Source organism: Hypanus sabinus, chromosome 10, assembly GCF_030144855.1.
Source record: "Hypanus sabinus isolate sHypSab1 chromosome 10, sHypSab1.hap1, whole genome shotgun sequence".
Taxonomy (NCBI): domain Eukaryota; kingdom Metazoa; phylum Chordata; class Chondrichthyes; order Myliobatiformes; family Dasyatidae; genus Hypanus; species Hypanus sabinus.
Window position 1 is genome coordinate 33,882,100 of NC_082715.1, and position 11,027 is coordinate 33,893,126.

The window sequence follows — 11,027 nt, forward strand, 5'->3', positions numbered from 1 at the left end:
GACACCGTCTTTTGAGGCATCGCTCCTTCGAGATGTTCCGGGTACTACAGAGGCTAGTGGCCGTGAAGGAGCTGACTAAGTTTACAACTCTCTGCAGCTTTGATGATGATGCAGCCAAATAGAAAGCTCTCCATGGTACATCTGTGGAAATTGGCGAGTGCTTTTGGTGAGATGCAAAATCTCTTCAAACTCCTAAAGAAATCTATCCTCAGAGATACTGAGATTACCCACTCTTTCCACCTCTGATCCCTCTATGAGGACTGGTGTGTGTTCCCTCATCCTACCCTTTCTGAAATCCACAATCAGTTCTTTGACCTTACTGACATTGAGTGCAAGGTTGTTGCTGCGATGCCACTCAACTAGCTGATATATCTCTTTCCTGTATGCCCTCTCGTCACCATCTGAAATTCTGCCAACAATGGTTATATCGTCAGCAAATTTATAGATTGCATTTGAGCTGTGCCTAGCCCCATGGTATTGGGTGTAGAGAGAGTAGAGCAGTGGGTTAAGGTGTGCCAGTGTTAATTGTCACTATTTCACCAGATGTTTTATCTCCAGATCCCATGTGTATGTATTTATTTAGTGAAACAGTGTGGTGTAGGCCCTTCTGGCCCTTTTACCCATGCTAGCCCAGCAACCCCTGACAAACCCAATGAAAGTTAACCCAATCACAGGACGATTTACAATGACCAATTAACCTACCCGGTACGCCTTTGTACCATGGAACAAAACTAAAGGACCCTGAGAAAACTCAAGCATTCCACAGGGAGGATGTATAGAGAATCATTACAGCACGGGACCGGTATTGAACTCTGGAACCCCATGTGTCGCACTAACCATGTACGGTCTTCTTGCCTTATTACATTTCTGAATATATGCACAACCATGAATATCATAGTTAACACAGAATTATTTTTAGTAGTGAAACATAAAACATGAGAGATTCTGTAGATGCTGAAAATCCAGAGAAACAACACAAAATGGTGGGTGGCAGTACTCAGCAGGTCGGGCAGTGTCTGTGGAAATGAATTAACAGTCAAGGGTTTAGACCCTTCATCAAGACTGATGGGGGAAGAAGCCAGAATGAGAAGGTGAGGGACGAGGGGGGAGGTGGACAAGCTAGGTGGTAGGTGAAGCCAGGTGGGTTGGGGAGGGGGGGATGAAATAAGAAGTGGGGCAAGTAGATAAGGCAAAGTGCAGGAATCCAACAGGAGAGGAGAATAGATCATGGGAGAAAGGGAAGGAGGAGGGGCAGTGATAGGGAGCTGAGGAGAGTAGTAAGAGTCCAGAGTGGAGAAATGAAAAAGTGGAAAGGGGTGGGGGGAAGGGAAATTACCAGAAGTTGTAGAAATCTATGCTCATGCCATCAGGTTAGAAGCTACATTATGTTGGTTCTTAGACCAATGGATTTGATGAATCTTGAACCAATCCTACAACTGGAAGAAAAATAAAATGCACTCATCAGATGAACCATCACACATTTGGCATTTCTTTAGAAGATATCTAATCTCATCTGCAGCAACGTCAACTGGCAACCAACTTGAAGATCCTTGCTCCTGCCTGTTTCCTAGCTTGCTATTTAATATTTCTCTTGCTCAAAAATGGTTGAGGAGATTGGAGGCTTTCATGCCCAAGGAATTGTTTGCCATTATTGAAAACTGGACTGTGCATCCAAAACCAGTAATAAGTCCTTGGATATTGCGCAGGAAGATTAATACACTAATAATACCCTGTCACTTTCCTTAATATTGCATTTCTGTCATTAAGATTTTGTTAACATTAGGCACTTAAATTTCTGATTAATATAATCAAAAATATTTTAACTGATTTAAGAATGTGGAACAATAGAGTTGAAAGTATTTAGTAAGTTTTCTTCCTTGGTATGTCTTCACATGTCTGATAATCTTTCTGATTTGTCCCAAGTGGTAACAGTATAAAAATACATGCCTAAATAGACCTGAATATTGTATGAAATTTATGTTTACCTGAGTAAAGAAGCCAAAAAGATTTTCCCTCTAAAAGTTAGCCAGTGAATGAAGTTTGTGAGGTATGATATATATTTTTCAATTTTACAAGCAGCATTGTGGATGCAGTTGAGCCAAGCCAATCACAGGTACCTTTTCTGATTCCTAAACGTTTTCAGTTTCAGTGAATAATGATTAGATCCGTAGAAACAATTACGTTTGTGTTCATACGAAGGTGTTTACTGCTTTAAGATCACATTTCCCACACTCGTTTTAAAATTTTGCCATCAATCTGATCCATCTGTCAATGGAGTGTGAAATCAGCAAAGTGTGAAAACTACAATTTATGCAAATTATCAGTTAAAGCAAGAGACTTGAATTGTTAGAGTCAAATAATTTTTGCAGAATGAAAATGTGTGCTTCTAAAGCTTTTGAGATATGCCTTGACATGAAAAGCTCGACACAGATACTTCATCTAATTTTCAGATTGTCAAATCAAGTTATGAAAGTTTGCTCAGCAGCCAGTTGAAATCTGACCCCTAGTGGTGTAAATGGCAAAATGTAAATGTAGATACCACTACAGTATTGCAACTTCAAAGCTCAGAATGCACCAGGTCTTTTTTACGCTAAAGCAAAGATGCAGGGGAGACCTGGTTGAAAATTTCTCTCCAAATTGAAAAATACATCATGCTTTTATATATTTGGGGTATAAATAAAACAGCAGGTAACATTGTCTGGTTCAAAAGTCCTCAAGTGTCTCCCTGGTAAGACCTGGTAGTTGCTTTCCTTGCTGAGGCTGTGTTTGTTCAGGCAGCTGACCTTGCAATTTAAAAATTAATTACTGCTCAGAAGATGTATTTGGAATTAGTGTCAAGATCTTATTTGTATTAATGGTTACTATGTTCTCCAATTATGCTTCCTTGCAGTAAGATCTTCAAATAGGAAGGACTGGTAACAGGGGCTAATGAGGGAATTACACTCGAGCAGAATTGGGGCAAGGCTCAGGTCCATAGACTCAGACAATGAACAAAGCCCTCAATCATAAAGAATTTAACTGTGCCCAGGAGTGTTGCCTGAAGTAAAATGTAGGTTAAGGGCTCTACCATTAACTGTATGCATTCTCCATTCGTTAGAAAATAGTCAGCCCTTTTATTTCTTGTACCAAAGTGCATGACCATACACTTCCTGGCACTGTATTCCATCTCCACTTCTTGCCCATTCTCCCAATCTGTCTAAGACCTTCTGTGGCCTCTCTACTTCCTCATAAAAAAAATTGTCCCTCTACCTGTCTTAATATCGTCTACAAGCTTTGCAACAAAGCCATCAATTGCATCATCCAAATCATTGACATATAATGTAAAAAGAAGCGGTCCCAACACTGATCTCTGTAGAACACCACTAGTCACTGGCAGCCGACCAGGAAAGGCTCCTTTTATTCCCATTCTTTTGCTTCCTACCAACCAGCCACTGCCTTATCGAAGCTAGTATCTTTCCTGAAGTACCATGAGCTCTAGTTAAGCAGCCTTATGTGCAGCACCTTGATAAAGACCTTCTGAAAATCCAAGTACACAACATCCACTGATTCTCCTTTGCCTATCCTGATTGTTATTTCTTCAAAGAATTCCAACACATTTTCAGGCAAGATTTTCCCTTGAGGAAATTGTGCTGACTATGGTCTATTTTATCATATGCCTTCAAGTACCCTGAAACCATATGCTTATCAATTGATTCCAACATCTTCCCAACCACTGAAGTAAACTAACTAACTTATTATTTACTTCCTTCTGCCTCCCTCCCTTCTTGAACAGTGGAGAGTCATTTGCAATTTTCCATTTCTCTGGAACCATGCCAGACTCAATTGTTTCCTGAAAGACTATTACTCATGCCTCCACAATCTCTTCAGCCACCTCTTTTAGAACCCTGGGATATATACCATCTGGTCCAGTTGACTTATCTACATTTATACCTTTTCGTCTTTTAGTTACCCTCCTCTCTGGTAATGGTAACTTCATATGCTTCTGCACCCTCCCCCCCCCCCCCGACACTCTCGAACTTTCAGCATACCAGTCATGTCTTCCACAGTGAACTCTGATGCAAAATACCCATTCAGCTTGTCTACCATTTCCATTATCCCTCTCAGCATAATTTTCCAGTAGTATGATACCTACTACCCCTCTCTTTTACACTTTATGTATTTGAAGAAACTTTTGGTATCTTCTTTAATATTATTGGCTGGCTTACCTTCGTATTCAATCTTTTCCTTCTTAATGACTTTTTTTTAAAGTTGCCCCTGTTGGTTTTTAAAGCTTCCTAATCCTCTAACTTCTCACTAATTTTTGCTCTATTATATGCTCTCCCTTTGGTTTTGTGTTGGCTTTGATTTCTCTTGTCAGCCACAGTTGTGTCATCCTGCCTTTAGAAGACTTCTTCCTCTTTGGGATGTACATGTCCTGCGTCTTCTGAATTGCTGCCAGAAATTCCACCCATTGCTATTTTGCCATTATCCCTCCTGCAACAACCTCTTAGCCCCAGAAAAGCCCCAGCTCATATGACCTATCCTCATTAAGGTATGCTCTGCAATACAGGCATCATCCTGATAAATCTCCTCTGTGTCTTCTCTGAAGCTTCAATATCCTTCCAATAATGAGTCGACCAGAACTGAACATAATGCTCCAACTAACAGGATTTTACAGGACTGCACCATTACCTCATGGCTCTTGAACTCAAATGTCCTGACTAATGAAGTCCACTGCACTACCGTAACCACTGCAAATCTCAGGGATCTCTGGACCTGTACCTTAAGATCTCTCTGTTCCACCACATTGTTAAGAATTAACCTAGTATTCTTCCTTCAAGTTCCATAGCACCAAAGGTAGATTAATTGTTGGCATTATCAAATATGGATGAAATAGTTTCCTCTCATTTTATTGTCCTACCATTTGTAAGATTGTGGCTATCAATTTTTTTTTGAAACAATGAGAGTTATTGACACATTCCTTGTAAGTCTCACAATTCTGGGAATAAATTAAGTTGCCGTTTGCTGGTGCTAGTCCAGAGACTTGAACATCAAGTGATGAACAGCACTCTGTTGTAGTACTGATGGAGTGTTGCAATGTCGCTAGTGCTGTTTTTCCCTTGTGATGTTCAAATGAGGTCTTATTCTCTCTGGGCTGTTCACATAGATTACAATATACTGTTCAGAATGGAGAAGTTTGCCTTGGAATTAAAAAATGATCTCTCAATCAATGTAAAGAAGTCCCATTCTTTAGCCAGAGAGTGATGAATCTGTGGAATGCTTTGACACAGGGAACTGTGGATGCCAAAACTTTATACATATTTAAGGCAGAGGTTGATAGATTCCTGATTGGTCAGTGTATGAAGAGATACAGGGGGAAGGTAGGAGATTGGGGCAGAGAGGAAAAAAATGGATCAGCCATGATGAAATAGCATGGCAGACTTAATGGACCAAATGGCCTAATTCTGCTTTTATATCTTATGCTCTTATAATTAGAATATCAGTTACCTGTGTCTATATATCTTTTCTGTGTGTGAATAAATTGCTGCATTTCTTGCATTACCACCACCGACTACATTTCAAAAGTTCTTAATCAATTGTTTAGTGGTTTTAGACAACCTAATGTCATGATACTGTAGTGCAAGCGTTTCCTTTTTCTTGAATTCCCCAGAGCATGTTTCATTTCACTGATGATAATTATATTGATTGGTTGTTTTACATAATTGGCTGCAGGATAGAATCATTATAAATGACACATCGGGGCTTGTTAGTCCTAGGAGCACTAGAGCACTACAGCACAGTACAGGCCCTTCAGCCCTCCATGTTGTGCTGCCCCATATAATCCTCAAAAAAAAGTACTAAACCCACACTACCCCATAACCCTCCATTTTTCTTTCATCCACGTGCCTGTCCAATAGCCTCTTAAATACCCCTAATGTTTTAGCCTCCACCACCATCCCTGGCAAGTCATTCCAGGCACTCACAACCCTCTGTGTAAAAAACTTACCCCTGGTGTCTCCCCTAAACTTCCTTCCCTTAATTTTGTACATGTGCCCTCTGGTGTTTGCTATTGGTGCCCTGGGAAACAGGTGCTGACTATCCACTCTATCCATGCCTCTCATAATCTTGTAAACCTCTATTAAGTCCCCTCTCATTCTTCTATGCTCCAAAGAGAAAAGTCCAGCTCTGCTAACCTTGCTTCATATGACTTGTTCTCCAAACCAGGCAACATCCTGGTAAATCTCCTCTGCACCCTCTCCATAGCTTCCACATCCTTCCTATAATGAGGTGACCAGAATTGAACACAATACTCTAAGTGCGGTCTCACCAGAGATTTGTAGAGTTGCAACATGACCTCTCTACTCTTGAACTCAATCCCCCCCGTTTGATACAGCAGGAGGCTGAGCTGAGCTGAGTGATAGAGCAAAGTCTGTGGGTAAGGCAACCCGGTGGTAGAATGGATCTGTAAATTGACAGTTTTAAAGTTCAAAGTACATTTATAATCAAAGTATGTATACTATATACATCCTTGAGATTTGTCTCCTTACAGGCAGCCTTAAAAGAAAGAAATCTAATAAGACCCATTTAAAATAAAAAGACTGTCAAACATGCAATGTGCAGAAAAAAACATAAACATTAAAAGTAAGCAAATAACATTCAGAACTGAAGTTCATGATACAGCCACAAAGCCAGTCACAGCCTGTTTGTTGCAGGCCTCTGCCTCAATTCAGCACAGAGATGAGTAAGCCTCCCTCTCCTCCAGCCCTGACTCCCTGACCTTTCCAATCTAGCTGCGCATTTAAATCGGCCAAATATCAAGTTATTTCTCCCTCTCACCTCCTGGGCCTGCTCTCAGGCCTGGGACCCGTCACCTTGTTTCAGCCTGTGCCTGACCTTTCCAACTTGGCCTTGGGCTTAAATTGGTCAGACCTCAGCTTGTTCCTCATTCCTCATTAATAATTTTGAATGGTGCTCTCTTTTCCTATTTCAGGCTTGCTGAATCGCGAACAAACAAACAGTGCACAAATATCTCAGACTTTCAGGATTCTCAGGTAAAGGAGATGCACCTGGCAGCCATGGACATGAGTAAAGTTTACTCGTCCCTTACGGACTCAAACACAGGAGACTCATCACCATGCCTCTAAGTTCAAGCAGAACTGCCAATCTCTCATCGACTTGGGTGTCATTCTAACCACAGTAAATTGGACTTGGTTTTTAAACGTGCTGAGGGAAGAGCTGGAGGGAAATATACTGCTTCAGTGTGCTGGAAATAAACAGCTTTTCCTAATTCATTTTGATGCCTTAACAATAGCTAAACAGATTTTTTTCAAATTGTGTTTACTTTTGAGCCTATATTTACATGCAGCAATTGCATACACTTCTTTGAAAACCGTGATTGTGACAAGCTAGTGAAAAAGATAAAGGGGACGAGAGCAGCATTTTAATATACAAACAATATTTTTTTTCATCTCTGTATCTGACTGAGTGAGTTAAGAGCAGATTGTATTACACGTGGTCAAACTCAAAGTGGAAGCCTCCAAAGGGGATTCCTACTTACTGTGACAAGTCAGCAATTTCACAGGTAGTATAGTCAGTAAGGTATAGCTTTAGTGCTTACAAGCTGCTGCGTGCCATCAGGTTACTGTAGGCCTGAGGGGAGCAGAGAGCCTGAAGGAAAGCCAGATGATTTTTTTTTCCCCTCGATTTATTTTTTCCTTCTTTGATGTGCTGCTGCTATTAGTCATGAGAAATATCTTGTTTTAAAAATTTACCTTCTGCTTGCCTTCCAAGCCCTGGATACAAGGATGAAAGACTCATTCAAATACAAATTGGATATATTTATGACTTCTGGCAAATAAATAGAGTGCTTGGGAGAAAGACAATGACTTCACGTTGATTTCCCAAAGCTTTGCACCATTGAGCTTAATCTTGTGTCACTTCTGAGTCAGTTGTAGATTTAACAGAAAGCTTTAATCACTCAACACTTCTGTTAGGTTCCAGTGCAGGTGGACGTATGATTCTAGTAACCATGAATTTATTGGGCAGATAATTATTGTACAATTACTCACATGACTGGAATGGAAACTGCTAATTTTATGGTAGGTTGTTTACCTCTAGTATATTGACAATTAACCTACCATCTCCTATTGTACTGAAATAACAGCCAGTACAATGCACTCCTACACAAGAAAACATGCAGGAACCAGCACTAACAACCCTCTACAAAAAGCTAGCTATAAGAGTGTCCACTGCTGTTTCACCGACTGCTATACAAACTGAATTATCAATCTACAAGTTCAATACAATTTTGGCTGCAGATTGATGGTTAATATTTCAGAATGTCTGAAATAATTGTGGTAGTTTTTGTTAAAGATGAATGTAGCTTTGAGTCTGTAAACAAGAATTTCTATTTGATTTTTCTTTTGAATGATGTATTTTCCAAACTCTGTATATTTCTCAAGCTTATGCCTTTTGTATCATATTGATGGTTAAAAAATGGTTACAGAAAATTGTGTTAAGTTTGTGCCTGTTGGACTTAATCATTGGAGAATGATGTATACATTGTGCTATGATGTGCATCTGTGGAAAAAGTGAATTGTTATAAATATGCTGGTAAAAGAGGATCCATCGTAGAGACCCATGTGGTCTTTGACGCATAAATTTTACCATATTTTACAAATGGTTTTCACAGTACAGCATGCCCTCAAATCCATTTGTGAAACATTGTGATCACTCATGCAATGCCACAATATAATGTTATTGAAATGTTATAGTTTGCAAATAAATAATCAGGAAGTTATTTTTGCATGTAAGCATCATTCAAAACTACTTCAATTTTGATAGCTTTCTAAACTACAATATCTTAACAATAAAAATATTTTTGACATATTCAAGTCTGATACTGTACTAAAAATATTCAGAGCGATTCTAGGTCCTTGATCATTGTAAGGATTTAAATCTCTAGATTTCAAATATCCAAAGATGTACCAAGTTTCACCTGGGTATATGATACATTATTCCAGATAATAGCACTTGTAGTTATAATTCAAAGAGAATCACATGTTAAGCTTATAGTTTTTAAAACAGGAAGTGCTGCAGATTTTTAACCAGCAACTATTTTGATCTAAGAATGTTATATTCCAATTAATGTTGCAGCAACAAATCAACAGAAGTGCATTGCCATGTCATTTTGTTGTGTTATAGTTGACTATATCGGTATGAAATATTTTGATGCACATTTACTGTATTTGATATTATGTGGTGGATTTTGCCTGGCCTTGGCACTGTGGGTTCTGATGCTTTATACTGGTGCATTGAGAATATTGACTGAAGAATAACTGAATGTGGATCGTGCAGAATACTGGACATAATTTAATTTAAATTAAATAACTAATTTATTTCATTGTTATGGATATTACTGACAAAATATGATATAATTTATATTGCCATCGTGTGCCATGACAGAATTCCTCATTTCCAGGTTAATTAGTGCCGATTGGATTATTTGGAGTTGAGCTCTGCTATTTAAAGGAAAAAATAAATTTTAACATTAGGTTTATGTTTGTAGATTTACATTAATCAAGTCAAGAAGCTATTCTATGAAATAATTGAATTGAGGTAGAAATTAAGACCATGTTAATTTTAGCATGAGAATGTTTGCGGTTGGTTATTGCTATGCAAACAGAATGCTTTATTTCTGAGTGTAGTCTGTGTAAACACTCTGTGCTAATGCATTTAATTTTTACAACACTGCAATTCTTTCTCCCATAATATAGCACTGACATTTATTCCAAATATCAAATGCAGCCTTAGTACTACAAAGTTTATGGAAGCTTACCCTCACTCTCAAATTCCAACTGAGTTAGTGAACACAAATAGGCAAAAATTATGACCAATACAAAGCTTGGTCACCATAGCAAATCTCTTGTCTGTGAACACCAAGGATGTAGTATAAATGGCAGCATTGCACAAACTAAAAATTTTAGCTTCCAATGTAATTCACAATTTGATAGTATTCTAATGACTGTACAATTACAGATTTTTGGATAAAATATATTATACTTGTGATAAAATTATTGGTTGTCATTTTTATTAATGAATATGTAATAAAAATCTTGAGACATTTTAATTTGAATTTTTGTCTTGATTGAACATACAAATACAAGAAGTAGAAAATAAAGTTCAATGTGATACTTCACTGAGATGATGACACACAGATTTCTCTGTGATCTCTAGATCAGGCACTGTGCAGATTGCTCTCGTCTCCTTCCATATCAAAGAGGAAGCTTTTCCCCAATGTTTTATCTGAAAACATTGGAAAAACTTGGGAGGAAGACTGAAGGAACATTTCCAGAAAGTGGGGATGAGGAGGAACCATTTCCTGAAGTACAAAGGAGGAAATATGGGGCAGAATCGAAGAGCAAAAAGCAACTCGGATGAGACAGCAAGCATTTCCTCCTTTGTACTTCAGCAAATGGGTCCTCATCACTCATCATTGTCTCAATGGTAAGTGTTATTTCATCAAATAACATGATGAAACTGGTTTACTTGGAATTAAATAACGAGGAATCAAGGGCTGGAAATTAAAGTTTAAGCTCAAGTTCAACTTATTATCAGTCCACCGTACACGTGCATACTCTTAAATAACACAACGTTCCTCCACACCAAGGTGCGCAACATGGTACGTGTAACTCACACGCATAACACAAAGTAATATCACCACAAATAAATGAACAGATAATAGGGTGCATTTGCGATACAAAACATAGAAAACCTATGGCACAATACAGGGCCTTCGGCCCACAAAGCTATGCGGAACATGTACTTACTTTAGAAACTACCTAGGGTCACACATAACCCTCTATTTTTCTGAGCTCCATGTACCTGTCCAAAAGTCTCTTAAAAGACCCTATAATAACTGCCTCCACCACCATTTCCGGCAGCCCATTCCATGCACTCAGCACTCTCTGCATAAAAACCTTAACCCTGACAACTCCAAGTTAAAAAGTAAACAGTATAATGCTACTGGCACTTCATACATGATGAGA

General features: G+C 38.8%; 1 protein-coding gene across 4 annotated transcripts in view; it reads left to right on the forward strand.

The window, feature by feature from the left end:
- Window positions 1-10,103, forward strand: part of si:dkey-71h2.2 (low density lipoprotein receptor adapter protein 1) — a 109,490-nt gene extending 99,387 nt beyond the window's left edge. Inside the window, exons 9-10 of one of the 4 annotated variants that reach the window (XM_059981639.1) lie at window positions 2,080-2,113; window positions 6,971-7,075. In XM_059981639.1, coding sequence (XP_059837622.1) covers window positions 2,080-2,113; window positions 6,971-6,979 — 43 coding nt within the window. In that variant the 3' untranslated portion in view covers window positions 6,980-7,075. Of the gene's footprint in view, window positions 1-2,079; window positions 2,114-6,970 lie in introns of all 4 variants that reach the window. The other 3 variants (XM_059981641.1, XM_059981640.1, XM_059981638.1) reach the window with 3 other exon arrangements.
- Window positions 10,104-11,027: the final 924 nt, after the last annotated feature.